General features: G+C 36.4%; 1 protein-coding gene across 1 annotated transcript; it reads right to left on the reverse strand.

Annotated features, from left to right (window-relative positions):
• Positions 1–19,564: 19,564 nt before the first annotated feature.
• On the reverse strand, positions 19,565–20,059 carry LOC131180099 (uncharacterized). The gene has a single exon (XM_058147712.1). It carries the CDS (start codon positions 20,057–20,059, stop codon positions 19,565–19,567), a length of 495 nt encoding a protein of 164 aa, XP_058003695.1.
• Positions 20,060–20,650: the final 591 nt, after the last annotated feature.

Consider the following 20,650-nt stretch of genomic DNA (forward strand, 5'->3'; position numbering starts at 1 on the left):
TGGTCATTTCTGGGCTTTGGTGTCTTCATAAGACTTGTAGATATATGTCTCAACTATTCATGGTAAAAATTTCAGGTCAATTGGACCTGTTTTGAGTGAGTTATGGCCAAAACAATAACTGCTGCCCAAATGGTCAATTTTCAAGACTTAAATGCACTAATCCGGATTCGGTCATTTTTCAAGTTACCTTACAAGCAGAATTTTGTAAGCTTCCTTCATGAAAGTTGGCACTTTTTGTGCCTATTTTCACCTCCAATTGGTTTCATAGCAATTGGAGCCACACACTTAAGGTTCTAGGCCAAAATGCACACTGCCCTATTGCAACACTCTTCATCACATACCAAATACACTTTTAACACTTACCAAGTTACACATTCATGCCATTTCTGTTTTGTACCATAACATGAACATATTTCACAACACATTTTTGGTCACTTTGGCAGCTTATAACCACACTCAATATGCACATTATAGTCCAGAATTTACCAAGTTCAATTTACACACAATTTAACTACACAACCAAGCTCATTTACATGTCCAAACTCAAACCCTCATACACATATACAAGCTGCCATAACAAGTACCACAATTCAACATTAATATTCCATAAGCCAAACCATGAAATAACATTTTTTTGGTTCACCATTCAAGCTGCCGATTTGTACCTCACTTTGAATAAAGTTCCAAGCTTCCAAATTCAAGTATACATTCACATATACTTAGTATACATCACCCAATTTATTCCTACACATATAAAAACTTAATCAACCTTTTAATCTACCATTTACAAGCAAGAATAGACTGCCCTTAAGGAGTTTCCGTGGCTACCAAAAATAAACATCTCCCTTAGAACATCAAACTCCAAAATTCTTTCCACAATTCAAGTACCTATAACATCCTCACAAACTTTAATGAAGCAATAATCAAAAACACATACTTACCACTTTGGAAACTCTTCAAAATCTCACCAAAACTTGATCTTCTTGCTTTCTACATGCTGCCCATGATGTGTAGAACAAGTTTAATGAAGATACTTGCATGGAATCATGGCTTGATCATGGACCATTGGAGCTCTTGCATGGACGGCAATGGAGGAATTTAGAGAATTGAGAATTAGGCCATGGACGTGTGATTTGAAGGAAATGGAGTTGTGAGTGGATAAAATCTGTTCCTAAGCCCTTTTATACCCCCACTTTCAATTAGTTTAATAGTTAAAATATTCAAATTTTCATAATTACAATTATTCCTCCCACATTTCCTTAATTACATTTTATATTTAATTTCTTATTTCCATGAAATTTCAATATTTAGTACTAGTAATTTTTAATGGATATTTAGGTCAAAAGCCAACTCTAGATGTCAAATGACCAAAATGCCCCTCTTCGGGTCAAATTCAGACTTTTTCGGTGCTACCGATTTACTCCTTGTATCGCCGATTTTTTTAATTTTTGTTTCCCGTTTATACTGACTTACTAATTTTTTTCTTAGACATTTCCCAAGTATAATATCATGTATTTTTAATGGACATTTAGGTCAAAAGACAACTCGGAATGTCAAATGACCATAATGCCCCTGTTCGGGTTGCATTCCCGATTTTTCGGTAACATCGAGTTTTATCGTTTTCTCGATTTCTCACTTTTCTTTGTACTAATTAATTTATTTTTCTTTGATATTTCTAATGGTATTTATACTTCAATAGACATTTATTTAAGTCCTGAAAATATTTTTCAGGGTTCCCCGTGGTCTAGGGCTAGTCAACAGTCCACGCCGCGACTTCCCGGTGCGGTCACCCATCGCTAGGGTTCTCGACTCGCTTAACTTGGTTACATTTCATTGCTATTATTTTTCCTTTGTTTTTCTTGTATTTTCTTTTCTTGTATTTTCTTTTCTTGTATTTCATTATTTTATGTCTCCTCACTCATATTTAAGTGTAGTTCTAGGCATCCTAGCTGTCCGGACAACACTGGTCATCGGAACAGTAGAATGCACTACCCAATATAGGGGTGTTACAATTCTCCGCCCATTAAAATAAATTTCGTCCTCGAAATTTTACCCAACAGTCATCTTACAATAGTCATACGTTTATTTTCTCCTTTCTATATGATCGTATAATCTTCTTTCCCTCGAATTTGTATAAGACTTTTAGCAATTTAATACAACATTTAATTTGTTTGTATAACACCAATATTCTCTTACTATTGTGCTGTCTACTATTTCAGTTCACATTCCTTCTTGAATGACCCTTGAGGTCATGTTAGAATGATTTATCTAGTCATTGGTCCTCTGACCATTCTAGTCAACAGTTTTCCTCACATTCGTAACATTTCTTTGTTATATCTGAACCAACTGTTCAAATTTTTACTTCCATAACTCTCTTTATCTATCAATATTCTATAACTTACTTCCCTTTTGTACTAAACGATAACCTTTCGATATTCTAACTTTTGAGTTTTAAATCCCTAAGTAGGATTTTCAAACTTATTTCCAATAATAAAATTCTGTCCTGGCATAACTATACCAAAACAGATGCCGTTGGCAACTATTCTCATCTTGGTGTACTATCGAGTAGTACGTAGCTCTATACAATAATCTCAAGTCAGTACTGTAATCTGCAGCTTACAGTATAAACATCAAGAATATTGCATAGTTACTGCGATACATTCCAATAGATCAAATTTTCCTATCTTTTATCCTTTTCGAATTCACTGATATCCCAAACTTATTCTGATTACAATATCCATTAACAATTACTAACAGTAATATCCTTGCCCTCATCTAGAGCAATTCTATTACTGTAACTTACTTTTACGTCCTCTTGCCTTACATTAAGTAGGCTTGCCAATTAGCTTTATAATTTATGGTGTGTTAGAAAATACTTTTCGTCGATAAATTCTTCCAAAACTAATTTCACTTATTATCACAATCCTTATCTTAAAGGACTAATCACTAATGCATCAAAATTTATTCCCCTGTAAAGGAATAACAACAGAACATATAGTTCTAACACTAACATAAAAGTATGCAGACCTCAGGTCAAACAATACATAAACGAAGAGTGCCATCCTTCTTCTTAACAAACAATACTGGTGCTCCCCATGGTGACACACTAGGGCGAATGAAGCCCTTTTCAAGTAGTTCTTGCCACTGTACCTTCAACTCCTTCAACTCTGCTGGTGCCATTCTGTATGGTGTTATGGAGATTGGATCCACACAAGGCAGAACATTAATTTCAAACTGCACTTCTATTTCCGGAGGTAATCCTGACAATTCATCAGGAAACACATCTGGAAAGTCATATACTGTAGGGATGTCCCTCAATGCTGGACTCCCCACTTGGGTGTCTACCACATGTGCCAAGTATGCTTCACACCCCTTTCTAATCATTTTTTTGGCTAGTATAATTGAAATGACGTTTGATGGAAATAGCTACCTCTCCCCATGTATTACCACATCACTGTACTGAGGGAGGCCAAAAGTGACTGTCTTCAGCCTGTAGTCAATCATTGCGTGATGCCTGGATAACCAATCCATGCCCAAGATGAGATCATAATCTCTGAAGGGCATTTCAATGAGATCAGATAGAAAAGTGTGTCCTTGGATCACCAAAGGACAATCCCTATACATTATATTAACCCTGAACTCTTGTCCTAACGTACTTGTTACTAGCACCTCAAAGTCCATTTTTGTACATGGAACAGCAATGCAATCAATGATGCTAGCACTCACATAAGAATGTGTAGAACCCCGATCAAATAACACAAACACATCTTGATTAAAAGTTGAGAAGGTACCAGCCACAACATCAGATGTCTCGACTTCTTCTCTCTGTCTCATTGCGTAGACTCTGACTGGAGCACTGTCTTGCTCTGATTGTTTCGTTGTGCCTTGCCTGCCTGCTGGGTTGCCTCTACCCCTGCCTCTACCTCTGTGGGGTGGTTGTGAACCTCTAGTGACAGGGCTCTGAACTAACCCTTCAGCAGTAGTAGGAAGTGGTCTAACTCTACGGGCACTGATGCAGTCCTTGGCAAAGTGTCCTATGCCTCCACAGTTATAACAGGCTCCTATAGCCTTGTAGCATACCCCACCATGATTTCTACCACAAGTTTCACATTGGCGGGGAGGGTAGGAACTTCTAGATGTTCGACGACTGGACCTTGGTGGTCTCTGCCTTGATGATCCACCTCTGTTATATCCCTAAGCTCGGGGCTCCTCAAATTCTTTTCTCTTCCTCAAATTACTGCTTGAGCTCTGACCCATATGTTTCTCCCTCTTCTCTATTTCATGTTGCCCTTGTGGGGGTTGGGTCTGTACTTGGGCTTGGGCTGACAGATTATCACCCATTTGTTGAAAGAAAGTGGCCATTTGCTGGGCCATTTATGCAGTAATTTGCACCGGTAAAACTGATACAGTCGGGCCTTCGACACTTTGTGGAGCTAGGGCCTCAACTTGTACCACAGCCTCTATCGATTGATCGACTGAATGATCACCCTCTTCCATAGTCAATTCGAGGATCTTAGACCTCCTGAACAATTAACACAAGGAGATTTCCTCCTGTTAGTGCATATTTATAATGTAATGTACTATATGTATCAAACAATGACATTGAGCGGTTGTACTATGAAGAAAGAATATTCAAATTATAGGTGAAAACAGAATTTAAAAACTAGCTCTGATACCACTTAAACATGTCACACCCTATCCCTCTCTAAGGCATGACATGATCCCGTAGTATACCTAATGAATTACCAACTTCGTCTACTGATAACCCATTAAATACACTACAAGGGATTCTAAAACTTTTCTTACTTCTTTTACAGTGATAAGCACTATTTACAGGTGTTAAAAACTTTTTTGAACTGAAGTGAAACAGCTAACACATTTGAATTATTAGTAATTTCTGTAAAAATTTTGGCAGAGTACCATCTGTATTTTGAATAAAACAGTTCTTCAAAAACCTGTAAAAAGCATTTCAAATATATTTCCCAATCTCAAACTCCAATATTTAATCAACACAATATGTTTCTCAACTCAAAACCACAATAATTTTTCAATATTTCCAAATGCTGAGATAAAAGAAATATAGTACAAATTTTACAAGACCAAAATAATTTACAATTTATTTTACAACTTCAATGTACAATTTTAATTTACAACTGCTCAAAACCAAGAACACTATTTACATACAGTGATCATACATTATAATACAAAATGCAAAATATGGTATACTCAATATACCCGATGATCTCTAACTGAAGCACTAGCAATGAAAAGCGATCGCTGAGTAAAATTTACTTAGTGGTGCACAATAACAATTTGAAATGCGATATATAAATCTTTTATTGACAATTCACAAATCAAATAATTCACAATTCCATTTCACGATTTACAAAGTTCATATAACACCACTTTGATCAAATAACTGAGCAATACAGTTTTGCCAATCAATAACACAATTTGATCAAATAACTGAATAATAAGTTTTGCCAATTAATAACACAATTTGATCAAATAACTAAATAATACAGTGTTGCCAATCAATAACACAATTAAGGCCATGATACAATTCTCCACACATGCCGTGTTGTACACCACGACAAGACACACTCACCCCAATAATCGAAATCAATGAGGGAGGAAGCTAGCTAAATAATGATTACTCATCCACACTCACCTCAGACTAAAAAGTCAAAGAGGGAGGAATATAGTGTACCTATCAGAGCACTTGCAGGCGTTACGTATTGCCATCCCTGCAAGCTCCTGGGTTCACACATGAGAGTTCCCAGGAATCGTAGGCGTTACGTATCGCTGTCCCTACTTTGCTCCGATACCACTAAACACAATTTATCTCAAAATTTCCAATTACAAAGTAGGCAACACAATAATTTTTAAATAATATTCTCAAAACCAAAACAATAAAAATTTATTCATAACTCATTTCTCCAAATAAATTTACTAGTAAAAGCAGTGAATATAAAAGTATTGTGCACGGACACAATTTAAAACTATAATGTTCAATTAAATTTTTAAGTAGAAAATGAGAAGTCAAAATTATTGTGCACAAACACAATTTAAAATAATAACATACAAATAATCATAATTTACTTCAATTGAAAAATTCAAAAGAAATAACTATTGTGCACAAACACAATTCAAAACAATAACATACAAATAATCATAATTTATTTCAATTGAAAAATTCAAAACAATTAACTATTGTACACAAACACAATTTAAAACAATAACATACAAATAATCATAATTTATTTCAATTGAAAAATTCAAAAGAATTAACTATTGTGCACAAATATCTGATAACCGTCTCTTGGCTCTGACTCAGTGTTTCCTTCCCTTTCCCTGAGTTTTGCTAACTGAGAAACATAATTTGAAGTGTTTCAGTACTCATTTAAACTATTTCTAACGATAATGCTTAATAATTAATTCATTGAGTTCTATTATTTCCTTAGTCAACCTAAGTTGTCGACCCTCGATGCATTCTAGGTGAATTAAGTTTTAATGTTACCAATATGTCACATTTGTAGCCTTTTAGGGTTGGTACATGTTACCCAATTCATTTTCATGTATATTGCATTTTATTGCAATTTATCGGATCCCGGTATACTAATTTGACCTAGCCGGATGACCTAGTTCTCTCGGTTTTCGGGTTTCAGTCAAAACTACAAACTTGTAGATCTATGTCTTATTGCATGCGGGGCAAAATTTCAGGTCATTCTGAGTTTATTAGACCAAGTTATGGTCATTTTACTATTGCTGATCAGAATGTACCAAAATTGGTCACTTTAGGTCATTTTAGGTCACTTTTGGTTCGGCCAGTTTTTGTACCCGAACTTGTGCAAGCTATTTGACTTGCTTATGGTCATTTCTGGGCTTTGGTGTCTTCATAAGACTTGTAGATATATGTCTCAACTATTTATGGTAAAAATTTCATGTCAATTGGACCTGTTTTGAGTGAGTTATGGCCAAAATACTAACTGCTGCCCAAATGGTCAATTTTCAGGCCTTAAATGCACTAATCCGGATTTGGTCATTTTTCAAGTTACCTTACAAGCAGAATTTTGGTAAGCTTCCTTCATGAAAGTTGGCACTTTTTGTGCCTATTTTCACCTCCAATTGGTTTCATACCAATTGGAGCCACACACTTAAGGTTCTAGGCCAAAATGCACACTGCCCTATTGCAACACTCTTCATCACATACCAAATACACTTTTAACACTTACCAAGTTACACATTCATGCCATTTCTATTTTGTACCATAACATGAACACATTTCACAACACATTTTTGGTCACTTTAGCAGCTTATAACCACACTCAATATGCACATTATAGTCCAGAATTTACCAAGTTTAATTTACACACAATTTAACTACACAACCAAGCTCATTTACATGTCCAAACTCAAACCCTCATACACATACACAAGCTGCCATAACAAGTACCAAAATTCAACATTAATATTCCATAAACCAAACAATGAAATAATATTTTTTTGATTCACCATTCAAGCTGCCGATTTGTACCTCACTTTGAATAAAGTTCCAAGCTTCCAAATTCAAGTATACATTCACATATACTTAGTATACATCACCCAATTTATTCCTACACAAATAAATACTTAATCAACTTTTTAATCTACCATTTACAAGCAAGAATAAACTGCCCTTAAGGAGTTTCCATGGCTGCCAAAAATAAACATCTCCCTTAGAACATCAAACTCCAAAATTCTTTCCACAATTCAAGTACCCATAACATCCTCACAAACTTTAATGAAGCAATAATAAAAAACACATACTTACCACTTTGGAAACTCTTCAAAACCTCACCAAAACTTGATCTTCTTGCTTTCTACATGCTGCCCATGATGTGTAGAACAAGTTTAATGAAGATACTTGCATGGAATCATGGCTTGATCATGGACCATTGGAGCTCTTGCATGGACGGCAATGGAGGAATTTGGAGAATTGAGAATTTGGCCATGGATGTGTGATTTGAAGGAAATGGAGTTGTGAGTGGATAAAATCTGTTCCCAAGCCCTTTTATACCCCCACTTTCAATTAGTTTAATAGTTAAAATATTCAAATTTTCATAATTATAATTATTCCTCCCACATTTCCTTAATTACATTTTATATTTAATTTCTTATTTCCATGAAATTTCAATATTTAGTACTAGTAATTTTTAATGGATATTTAGGTCAAAAGCCAACTCTAGATGTCAAATGACCAAAATGCCCCTCTTCAGGTCAAATTCGGACTTTTTCGGTGCTACCGATTTACTCCTTGTACCGTCGATTTCTTTAATTTTTGTTTCCTGTTTATACTGACTTACTAATTTTTTTCTTAGACATTTCCCAAGTATAATATCATGTATTTTTAATGGACATTTAGGTCAAAAGACAACTCGGGGTGTCAAATGACCACAATGCCCCTGTTTGGGTTGCATTCCCGATTTTTCGGTAACACCGAGTTTTATCATTTTCTCAATTTCTCACTTTTCTTTGTACTAATTAATTAATTTTTTTTTTTATTTTTTTAATGGTATTTATACTTCAATAGATATTTATTTAGGTCCTAAAAATATTTTTCAGGGTTCCCCGTGGTCCAGGGCTAGTCAACGGTCCACGCCGCGGCTTCCCGGTGCGGTCACCCATCGCTAGGGTTCTCGGCTCGCTTAACTTGGTTACATTTCATTGCTATTATTTTTCCTTTGTTTTTCTTTTATTTTATTTTCTTGTATTTCATTATTTTATGTCTCCTCACTCATATCTAAGTGTAGTTCTAGGCATCCTCGCTGTCCGGACAACACTGGTCATCGGAACAGTAGAACGCACTACCCAATATAGGGGTGTTACATACTTCTTCAAGCCTTAGCAATAAAAGGTTACACGGATCTTTGAAGGTTACACTACCCGAGTTCTATGGCCTTTGTATTGTGGCTTTTCTATAACTTCTTCAAGTCTCACCAGGCAGGAGGTTACATGGGTTCAGGGCTGTGTTTACACGACCCGTGTAAAGTGTATCAGCAGCTTGCCTTACTTCTTAAGTTCTTCCAAGCTTTCTTCTTTCCTTTTATGCCTTGAATTTCCTTCAAAACACCTAAAAATATGCAGAAAACATAGATTTTAGTGTCGATCAGTGAAATTTACAAAAACTAATGAAATTATCAAATATGAATTCAATTACCTATCTAAATGCCATGAAATATTTTATAATTATACTTAAAAACATTTTTATAATACAAGTGTATCAATTACCCCCAAACTCAAACTTTTACTTGTCCTCAAGCAAATGAAAACCCTTTTTAAAACACTTTTTAAGGGAAACTTAGAAACATAAACAAAATTTCAATATGCATACATTTGAACTCCTTCCATCTTTCATACAAGTTTCCCTCTTTCAAGGCATTGAGACCTTAATAGCTGCTTGTTTAGATATTTACCCCCTTTATTGTGCTCCAACTAATTATTCCTCTATGCAAGGCCATTAATAAGTCACAAATAACATGTTTCATCAGGATAAACTTAAGAAACACTTGCTCTCCTAAGTTGCCTCTATTGAGGATAATTGTGGTGAGTTTGATTTAATTCTAACTCTATAGGCATATCTCAATTTCCTATCTCCACTAATATAGCATACACTTTCAAAAAATCAAAGGTATTTAAAAGGGTTGTAATGAGGCTAAGGATAATGATTTGGTTACCAATGAAGGGTTTTAAGGATTGCAAATATAAGGATAGCATCTATGCACAAAGTACTAAGTATACCAAGTTTATACTGCTGGTTTTGTATAGAGAGGAGGAGTTCTTGGTTTTTATAGTGCCAAGCATGCTTATCTTGGAACTTTCTCTTTTTTTTCCCCCAAACTCACTATTTTTGCTAGGTTGGAAAGAGAAGTTATTCTTTGATTTTAATTGCACACTTGCACTCTTCTTAACTTCTATACCCTCTCCTCATATTTTTTTTTTTTTTTGCACTTGATATACATATCTTTTATGCATTAGGCTTCCTCAAAAAGGTAAGGTAAGTGTTTATGCTAGGGGCTAGGTCAATAATTATGGGTAAACAAGGAAAATCATATAGGTAAAAATATAGGCTCAATTTGGGTGCAAGGGATATATTGTGATTAAGGGTGGCTAAGGCTTAATTAGGCTATATCAAAGAATACCTTAATCATCTCTTCATTAAGCATATGCTAGGATTTTGCATTGATAGGTCCAAGAGACATGTTCTAGACCTGGTGAGGCATTTTTAGGTTTGCTTGTATTTAAAAAATTTTCTCCTAATTTTGTAAGTTTAATGTGATAGATTAAAGGCTATGAAGGGGTTTAACTAGTTTAACTCCATTTAGGCGATTTAGCTTTTCCTAAACAACATATTAAAGGTTTTTTGCCTATCCAGATACATTCATTTCTTAATCCTAGGGAGTCCAATTATTAGTTGATCAAAGTTTTGGTTATAATTCTAAGTTAAAAGCCATTTGAAAAAAAAGTATAGAGTTCTCAAAATTTGCAAAAATTTTCTAGATTTTTAATATACAAGTATAATATGGATATAATTAAGCAGTATAATGAAATGCAATGTGTGAATGTATAAATGCATAAATGCTGTAACACCCTCCCCGTAGCAACTCCGTACATTCTACTGTTCCGGTGACCGGTGTCGGTCCGGACAGCTAGAACGTCCGGAAAAATATTTAAACTAAAGTCAGGAACCATAATTAACTCAAATATTAATAACAAACACTTAGAAAAAATTTTAGAAATAAAATACAACCAAGTGAAAGCAAGTGCCCAAGCAATGGGTAATCGGAGGGAAGTTCTGATTCGCAACGAGGAGCCCTAGACCCAGGGGAAAAATTATAAAATAATTTTTGGGACTCCAGAGAAGGGTTATTGAGGTTCCCATGGCATTAGAATGCCAAGAAAATACTTAGAAAAATTTTTCAATCGGTACAGCCAATTTTGACCCGTTGAGCCAAACGGAGGGCATTTTGGTCATTTCGCCTTCAGAGGTGATTTTTGGCCGACTTGTCCAGTTAAGTAAATAATTATTATGATCTAAAATGTGAATAAATATTGTTGAAAATTGAATTGAAAATGATTAGAAAAGAAAAGGAAAGAAAAATCCATAAAAAGCAATTTATGACATCTTTATGATGTCACTTACAAGTCCCCACCAATTGCATTCAAACAAGCATTTTTAAAACACTTAAAAGAGACTAAAAAATGGACTAAAGGGAAAGAAAAACGTGAGCAGCAGCCATTCTTCTTCTTCTTCACCAAAACGTGATTTTCCCCTCCCTCCATTGATGAGCTTGGCAAGCTCATGAAGCCCTAAACTCCCACCATATTTCCTCAAGTTCTCAACACAAAAATTTATTCTAGAAGCTTGCTAAGGTGTTTGGGAGCAAAAGGGAGAAGAGAAATTAAAGTTGGCAAGCTTGGAGATTCTTCAAGTTGAGGTTAGTGCAACTATAAACATAAAACTCTTAAATTTCATGATTTTGGACTTGAAATTTAGTAAGACTTGTAATTTAAATGAACAAAAATCTATGTGTATGAGCTCTTGAATGTTGGCTGCCCTAGAAAAGGAATATGTAGGAGTATTTGATGAGCTTAGAGTGAAATAGAAACCATGTTGAAGTTATAAACATATAAGCAATGCATTGGTAGTTACTAAGATACATGGCATAAACCATGAATTTGAATTAGGGTTTGGAAAGGTGAAAATGTGACTTGGCTTAGGAAATTATTAGAGAGCATTTTAATGGTCAATTAGTGACCATTTTAGGTAATTTGAACAACAAATAGACAGAAAAATGAGATTGCAAAGTGAGGATTGCAGGCTGCCCTAGGACAGCAGCATAGGGACTGAAAATTCAGTCCCTTTGCACTGCCATAACTTGGGCTGTGTTATTCCAATTGAGGTTTGGCCAATTGGACATGAAACTAGGCTTATAATGGCACATTTTTGCTGAAGAAACCATGCCCAAAAGACCAAAGCAAGAGGACCAAAACTTGGCCCCAATCCGGAACCCTGAAACTGCCTCTGCAGAATTGACTTAACTGTTCATTTGGCCATAACTCACTGTAGATTTGGTCAATTGGCCTGAACGTTTTACAGAAACAAGTTAAGACATAGACAAACAACTTTCATGAAGGAACCTACCCCAAATTATGGCCAGAACCCATTCAACCAAGTGACTCAAGTTACTGTTCATGCACTGTAGATATGGTAAATTTCTGCAGAATGCATATCCGGACAGCTTGGGTTTTTGGGCCATATCTAGAGCTACAAAACTCCAAATGGAGTGATTCAAAAAAGGAAATTCAACTAGACAAAATAAGGAACAACTTTCATGTTTTACATTTCTTCAAATTCCAACAGTAACAGTGTCTAATGGAATAGTGAAGTTGACTCACCAAAACTGAAAATTCTGCTTGTTTTGAGTTTCACTTTGGAATGGTATTAACACTTAATGCCAACAAGTTTTGAATGCCAAATGTGGTATATTGGGAGTGCCAAAGTCAATGTACATATTTTCTATCCAAAAGTCAACATTTTTGTTGACCAATGAGGTGAATAGTAACACCAAAACCAAAAATTGGCAATTTTGCCAAAATGTTGACTTTTGGATAGAAAATATGTACATTTAATGACCTAAGCTTTGAGAAAGTGACCAAAACTAACAAGTTTTAAATGCAAAATGGGGTACATTGGGAGTGTTAAAACCAATGCACCTATGTTCTATGCAAAAGTCAACTTTTTGTTGACTATTGAAATGAATAGTGACATAAAAACTTGAAATTCAAATTAATTAAAGAATTCAAAAGTATCAAATGCCCTAGTAGGCCTAATGTGATTGGTTTGGATAGGTTGGCATGCCAATAGGGTTCTGATAGCAGTACTGCGTATGATATATGGCTTCATTGCCATTCTGTGATGTGATAGCCTATGGCTATACTGATTATGATGTTTTACTTGGCTTTATGCCTTATTGCTTATATGGCTTATTAGCCATTCTGTTTGCACACCGGGAGACACATTGTGACCGATGGTGTGACGGCGAGTACACGGTACCCGGTGCTAGTTTACCCGTTTATCCATCCATCAATTTGTATAGGTTACTTGGGCATGGAAAAGTATAAGCGTAATTGAACCGATTGTTAAAGAAAATACGAAAACTAAATATCGGAATGATTACGATAGAATACAAAGAAATTTAAAATTCATGAAGAAGTTAATATCATAAAACGTAATTAGCCCTCGACTAAACACTAAGTGAGTAATTATTCATTTCTCATGAGCATAATAGCAAGGAAATTATGATTTTTATTTGCATATTATTTCTTTCTATTTTATTATTTGCACCACTAAGCTTTATGCTTAGCGCGTCGCTTTTGCAACGCGTAGGTACTGAAGATACTGATCGAGAGCCAGTATACCACAGATTGAGTAAGTCCATCCTGCAGCTCTGCATAGTGTCTGTGTCACCTCACTATCAGCAGTGCATTGGTAGGACGCTAGATGTCATTTTGGTATTTTGTAATTGATTTTATTTTCTCATATGTATTTGAACTTATGTAATATATTTTGATATTCATGTAAATAATGAAAAGTGTGGTTGTAAATGGAAAAGTGAATGTTTATCTATCATATATGCATGGTATCATATGAGATGGATGAATGATTGAGAAATGAATGGTTAACAAATGTTGAGAACTGAAATTGAAAAATATTGATGAGATTTTGATATTGGAGTTTGGAAATGATTGAATGTGAATATTGGAAGTGTTTTTCACAGGTTCTGAAGAACTGTTTTCTCCATTTTTAGCCGGTACTCTGCCGGATTTTCCATAAAATTTTCGGAACCTCAAATAAATTACAATATCAATAAATGAATTATATTTCATAAGTTATATTCAAAAGGAAGAATAAAAAATGAATTAAGATAAAATAGAGTGTTCGGCACACTGAGTGGCATAACTTGCTCGGCTACACTGTAGTCGGGTAAGGGGTGTCACAAATGCACCCCCAAACTCAGAACTGGCATTATTGTCAATGGCAAACAAAATAAGAAAAATGTTCAAAAAATAGCATGTTATTTATTAGGATAGAGAGTAAAGACATGTAGAGCAAAAAGATTAACAATCATGGACCTAGATACCAGAATTAAGGCCTAAGCAAGTACAGTATACCAAAAATAGCCTAATCTATGGTCTTATGACTAAAAACTCTTAGAGCGTGAGGAAGGGGCATATGTATCATGGCACTATAAGATCATATCCAACTTGTTATGGGCCTCTTGGAGACTATCTTTCACTGTGCGAAATAGGTCCTTAATAGTGGTCTCCAATGCCCACATCCGAGTGTCAAATGTGGCCTCCATCCTTTGTAGGAAAGCAAGCACGGGGTCGGTAGGGGGTGGTGAGTAGGGAGGAAGTCTAGTTAGGGATCCTTACAAGATAGGGTCTGGTTCCTCCTATTGTGGTTGTTGCTGTGCTACACTAGAGGATTCACCTCTTTCTCTCCCTCCCGGTGCTGCTTGAGGGATGACATTCCCTGCAGCATCAATTAAAAGGCATTGGTCTCCCACTTACTTGCATATCCCCATGGAGATACAGATGGTCTGGTCGATCCGAAAGGCACCAACAATGGGCCGTAAGTGGACATGGGTAGACACAAACTTGAAATGAAAAGCACTTACTGTGATTAGGCCACCCACGACAATGTTCCCCGTGGCTTGGTGGGATATCCGTCGAAAGTGGTTACAAAGGAAATAGCCTGTGCTACAATGCTGGCCAGTTACCATGCACCAAAGGAAAAATAGTTCACTATTACCACGTCTCATGATAGTGTGGGCAGCGAATCGATGCATGTAGCACAGAGTAGAGCTCACCAACCCACTAGATTTGGATTTGCAGGAATTGTAAATTTCTGAGTTTAGTGCAATGGATCACCAAAACTCAATACTGTTATAAACCAACCTGTTCTGCAGAATCTTTTAGTGTCTAGTACTATCAAAGCCAAAAATGGCATTAAACTAGCCCATGTTTAGGAAATGATCAACTTCCAAGAGGCAGAATGTGATCCTCCCTCTATCACCACTGTCAGTGGCCCATAGGGTGGCCTAGAAACTCCCTAGGAACTCCAAAGTGGTGTCCCTATAGGCAGGGTAGCGTAGTTAGACAAAACAGGTCCACCCAATGCTATCAAAAAGGATGTCTACCTCCGCTTTCAACCCTAATTTCTCCTGTAGGGCAGTGTCCATGTATTTGGTGGATGAAATCTTGTGGTGATCAAGCTTGGCACATAAGTCTCAATGCTCGGTATTATGGAAGGGCCAAGCGATGGAGAATTTAGGTTCTGGTTGTTGTTGGGGTTGCTGGTGTTATAGAGGTTATGGTTGTGGTTTTTATGGTGGGGCTCAGTGATTTCTTATGCATTAGGGTAGAGGTTAAAAGGGTTGGAATGGTGAATCATGGCCTTCTCGAGATAATGAGCCAACTCTACCTACAGCTCTATTTGCTGGTGCTATGGAAGAGGAAAGAATGAAGAAGTTTTTAGGGTTTGGAGAGGGGAATCAAGATGGAAAGGAAAACTTGTGAGGAAATCTTTTAAAAGAGGCGGATTTATAGGAGTTTAAAGGGTGGGTAATGGTTAGAGGGCATTTAAAGGGGCAAAGATGGCATTTGGAAGTGTTTTTCTACCTCTTCAGTGCGCTCTCTATGATGTTTTACACGGGCCCATGTATTACTACACGGCTCGACCCACATAACTTTATGTTTCTCTTTGTTCTATTCTCGAGCAGGTACATGGATCGTGTATTGTTACACAAGGTACCCCATGTAACTTTCTACCTATGTATTCCTATGTTTTCCACCTTACACGGGCCATGTGATGAGGAAAAGAGGCCCGTGTAAGTTTCTGCCCTAGGTTATCCCAACCTATTTTTCGAGTTTTCTAGTTACATGGGCCGTGTGTCTTCACACGAGGTGACCCATGTAACTTTCTGAGCAAAATTTTCTATGCTCTCAAAAGGTATTTTCTTATTTTAACTCTCTAAAAGTTTATGCTAACTTGTTTTTATGAACTAAATGAAAGTAGGAGTTCGCAATAAAAATACTCCCTTATTTTGTGGTTTACACTCTCTTGCGTGGATTAGACTTAATGATCTCCTCTTCCTTTTTATGTTCCTCTTATCCTATGTGCAATATGAAGAGTGGGGTGCCTACAAAATGAGAAAAACATTAAAAAAAAGGAAATTAAATTGTAAAGAAAATGTAAAAATCTCGGGTTGCCTCCCAAGTAGTGCCTATTTATAGTCGTTAGCTCAACTTTCTTTCAGCTTTATAATCGAATTGGAGGATTGTTATAGGATTGTGCGAATCCTTTCTCAATTCTGTCTCTCGATAAGTATGGCTTCAATCTCTACCCATTAACCTTGAAGGCACTGGAGGTTTTGCTCCACACTTCTACTGCTCCATGCGGGAAGATTTGAGTGACCTTGAAGGGTCTGAACCATTTTGACCATAGCTTTCCTGGGAAGAGCTTTAGCCTTGAGTTGAATAGCAGGACAAGGTCTCCTTCCTTGATTTCTTGCCTGGTTATGCCCTATCATACCATCTTTTGGTCCTGTCCTTGAAGATCTTTGCATTCTCATTGGTATTTTGGCTAATTTCATCCAGTTTATTGAGCTATAAAAGCTTTTTTTCTCTAGCGGCTTTCAAGTCAAAGTTCAGGGTTTGAATCGCCTAATAGGCCTTATGTTTAAGCTCGACTAGGGGGTGGCATGATTTCCTATAAACCAAATGAAAGGGGGTTACTCCAATGGGAGTTTTTTATGTAGTGCTGTAGGCCCACAATACATTATCTAATTTTTAAGACCAATCCTTTCTTGAGTGATTTACCATTTTCTCAAGGATTTGCTTCAGTTCCTTATTTGAAACTACCACTTGACCACTGGATTGAGGGTGATAAGGTGTTGCCACTTTGTGAGTCTCTCCATATTTCTTTAATAATGTCTCAAATTGCTGATTGCAAGAGTGAATTTCTCCATCACTAATGATTGCTTTTGGTGCCACATCTTGTGAAGATGCACTTCTTAAGGAATTTGGTTACCACTCTGGCATCATTTGTTGGTGTGGCTATTGCTTCCACCCATTTTGATACATATTTGACACTAACCAAAATATACTTTTTTCCAAATGAAGATGGGAATGGACCCATGAAGTCTATTCCCCACACATCAAATAGCTCTATTTTAAGTATACTGTACAATGGCATTTCATTCCTCCTTGAGATATTTCCTCTTCTTTGGCATTGATCACATATCAGCACAAAGGATCGCACATCTTTGAACATATTTAGCCAGTAGAACCCTGCTTATAAAATTTTAGTTGCTATTTTTATTGTGCTAAAAAGTCCTCTATAAGGTGATGAGTGGCAGTGTTACAGAATACTCTTTGGTTCCTCCTCTGGTATGCATCTTCTTATCAGGCCATTATAACATCTCTTGTACAGTAGAGGTTCCTCCCATGTGTAGTATCTCACATCATGTAGGAATTTCTTCCTTTACTAGTAGGACATGTTGGTTAGCAAAACCATGCACACAAGGTAATTAACAATGTCAACATACCAAGGGGCTTGGTAGATTACAAATAAGTTCTCATCTAGAAAGGAATCATCAATTGGCAGATCATCAAAGCTATCCCCATGTTCTTTTTGCCTGAGCCTAGACAGATGGTCGGCTACCACATTTTTTGTCCTCTTTCTATCTTTGATTTCAAGGTCAAATTCTTGCAGAAATAAAATCCACCAGATCAACCTTGGTTTTGCTTCTTTCTTATTCAAGAGGTGCCTAATGGCATTATGGTCTGTGTAGATGACAACTTTGGAGCCAACCAAGTAAGATCTGAACTTGTCAACTACAAACACAACAACTAAAAATTCTTTTTCTGTGGTTGCGTAGTTGACTTGTGCATCATCAAGTGTTTTACTGGCATAGTAAATGGCATGAACTTTCTTGTCCTTTCTTTGTCCAAGCACTGCCCCTACTGTGTAATCACTTACATCGCACATTATCTCTAATGGTAGCTCCCAATCTGGTGGTTGCATTATTAGTGCTGAGATAAGGGCTTTTTTTATCCTACAAAAGGAAATAGGGCAACTTTCATCAAAGTCAAAGGGAACATTTTGATTTAACAAATTGGTTAATGGCTTAGCTATTTTGGAGAAGTCCTTAATGAATCTTCTGTAGAAGCCTGTATGCCCCAAAAAGCTTCGCACTTCCTTGACTGATGAAGGTTGTGTCATTTTTTCAATGATCTCTATTTTTTCCTTGTCCACTTCTATCCCTCTTTCTGAAACTAGGTGCCTAAGGACTATGCCCTTTTTTACCATGAAATAGCATTTTTCCCAATTAAGAACTAGATTTGGTTCTTCACATCTTTGAAGCACTTTAGACATATTAGTTAAGCATTCATCAAAGCTAGTTCCATAGATAGAAAAGTCATTCATAAAAACTTCCATTATATTTTTAATATAATCAGAAAAAATGGCCATCATGCATCTTTGAAAAGTTGCAAGGGTATTACAAAGACCAAAAGGCATCCTTCTATATGCAAATATTCTATAAGGGTAAGTGAATGTAGTCTTTTCTTAGTCTTTAGGGTGAAGGGGCATTTGGAAGAATCTAGAATACCCATCTAGATAATAGAAATAGGAATGTTTAGCCAGCCTCTCTAACATTTGATCTATAAATGGAAGAGGAAAATGGTCTTTCCTGGTGGCACTATTCAATTTTCTATAATCAATGCACATTCGCCAATTAGTGACTACCCTAGTAGGGATCAATTCATTATTGTCATTTTTTACCACAGTTGTCCCACCCTTTTTAGGCCCTACATGCATTGGACTGACCCATTTGCTATCAGATATTGGGTATATAATACCTGCGTCTAATAGTTTTAAAATTTCTTTTTGCATTATCTCTTTCATGTTAGGGCTTAGTCTCCTTTAGTGTTCAATGGTGGGTTTACTGTTCTCTTCCATAGGTATTCTATACATACAAATAGAAGGTTTGATTCCCTTAAGATTTTTTATGGTGTACCCTATAGACTTGCTATGGGTCCTAAGTTTCCCTAAGAGTTTTTCCTCTTCTACAGAAATCAGACTAGCATTTAAAATGACAGGATGTTTGGAATTAGAGTCCAAGAATGCATACCTCAATGTAGAAAGAAGAGGTTGTAATTTTACCTATTTTGTTTCTTCTTGAAGGCTGTTCTTAGGTTGCTCATCCTGCAGATTTTCTACCATAAGTGCTTGGGCAAAAGGTAGAGGTGGATTTATCTCAAAAGATTTTGCATATGCTACAATTTCCTTGGTTTCATTCTCCATTGTGTGGCCATGCACTATACAAGCTTCAAGAGAGTCTTCAGGATATCTCTTTTGAAATTCTTCCTCCACTAGCTTGTTTGTGATGTTAACCTTTAAACATTTATCAGGTTTAGACTTTTGCTTCATTGCTTGGAATAGCTTGAATTTTACCTATTCATCCCCCATTTTGAGAGTTAGACGCCCATTTTTTATGTCTATGATTGCTCCAGCAGTTGCCAAGAAAGGTCTTCCTAATATTATGGGAATTTGGACATCCTCCTCCATCTCCAGGATAATAAAATCTACTGGAATGAAAAATTTTCCCACCTTGATGGGGATGTTTTCTAGGATGCCAACTGGGTACTTAACTGATCTGTTTGCTAATTGCAAGGAAATGGTAATTGGTCTCAATTCTCCCACATTCAGCTTTTCACATATGCACAAGGGCATTAGGCTCACGCTGGCTCTAAGGTCACAGAGGGCTTTGTCAATATTCATATTGCCAATCAAGCATGGCATGGAGAAGCTTCCAGGATCTTTTAATTTTGAAGGCAGCTTGTTCTGTAGGATGGCACTACATTCTTCTGTTAGAGCAACTGTCTCATAGTTTTTTAGTCTCTTTTTCTTGGAAAGGATTTCCTTTAGAAATTTTATATAGGAGGGCATCTGAGATAACACTTCTATAAAAGGAATACTGATATAGAGCTTCTATAAAACCTCTAAAAATTTCCAAAAATGCTTGTCCAATTTAGCTTTCTGGAATCTTTGAGGAAAAGGTAAGGGGGGCTGGTAAGGTTCTGACAGTTTCTTTTTCTTCTTTTCCCCTTCTTCTTTTCTTTCCTTCTTGAACGTCAGGATTTCCAGGAGTATTTTCCTTTTGTTTTTGCTTTTCTTTTGGTTCTTGTAATATTCTCCCACTCCTCAATGTGACAGCTTTGCAATATTCTTTGGGATTCATCTCAAGTTAACTAGGTAATTTTCCACCTTGTTTACTTGAAGAACTAGCCTACTGAATGATCTGATTTTCAAGCATTTTATCATGGGTGGCCAGTTGATCCACTCTAAAAGTTAGTTGCTTGATCATCTCATTTTGTTGTTGCTGTGCTGCTAAAAAGCTCTCCATCATGAACTCCATAGTCAACTTTGATTCTGCCTGTTGAGGTTGAAAGAGTGGTGGTTGTTACTGCATCAAATTTTATCCTCTGTTCTAGAAACCTAGTGGTGGTGGCCTATATCCTTACGGTTTGTTTATGGGCT

This window comes from Hevea brasiliensis, chromosome 5, assembly GCF_030052815.1.
Source record: "Hevea brasiliensis isolate MT/VB/25A 57/8 chromosome 5, ASM3005281v1, whole genome shotgun sequence".
Classification (NCBI taxonomy): domain Eukaryota; kingdom Viridiplantae; phylum Streptophyta; class Magnoliopsida; order Malpighiales; family Euphorbiaceae; genus Hevea; species Hevea brasiliensis.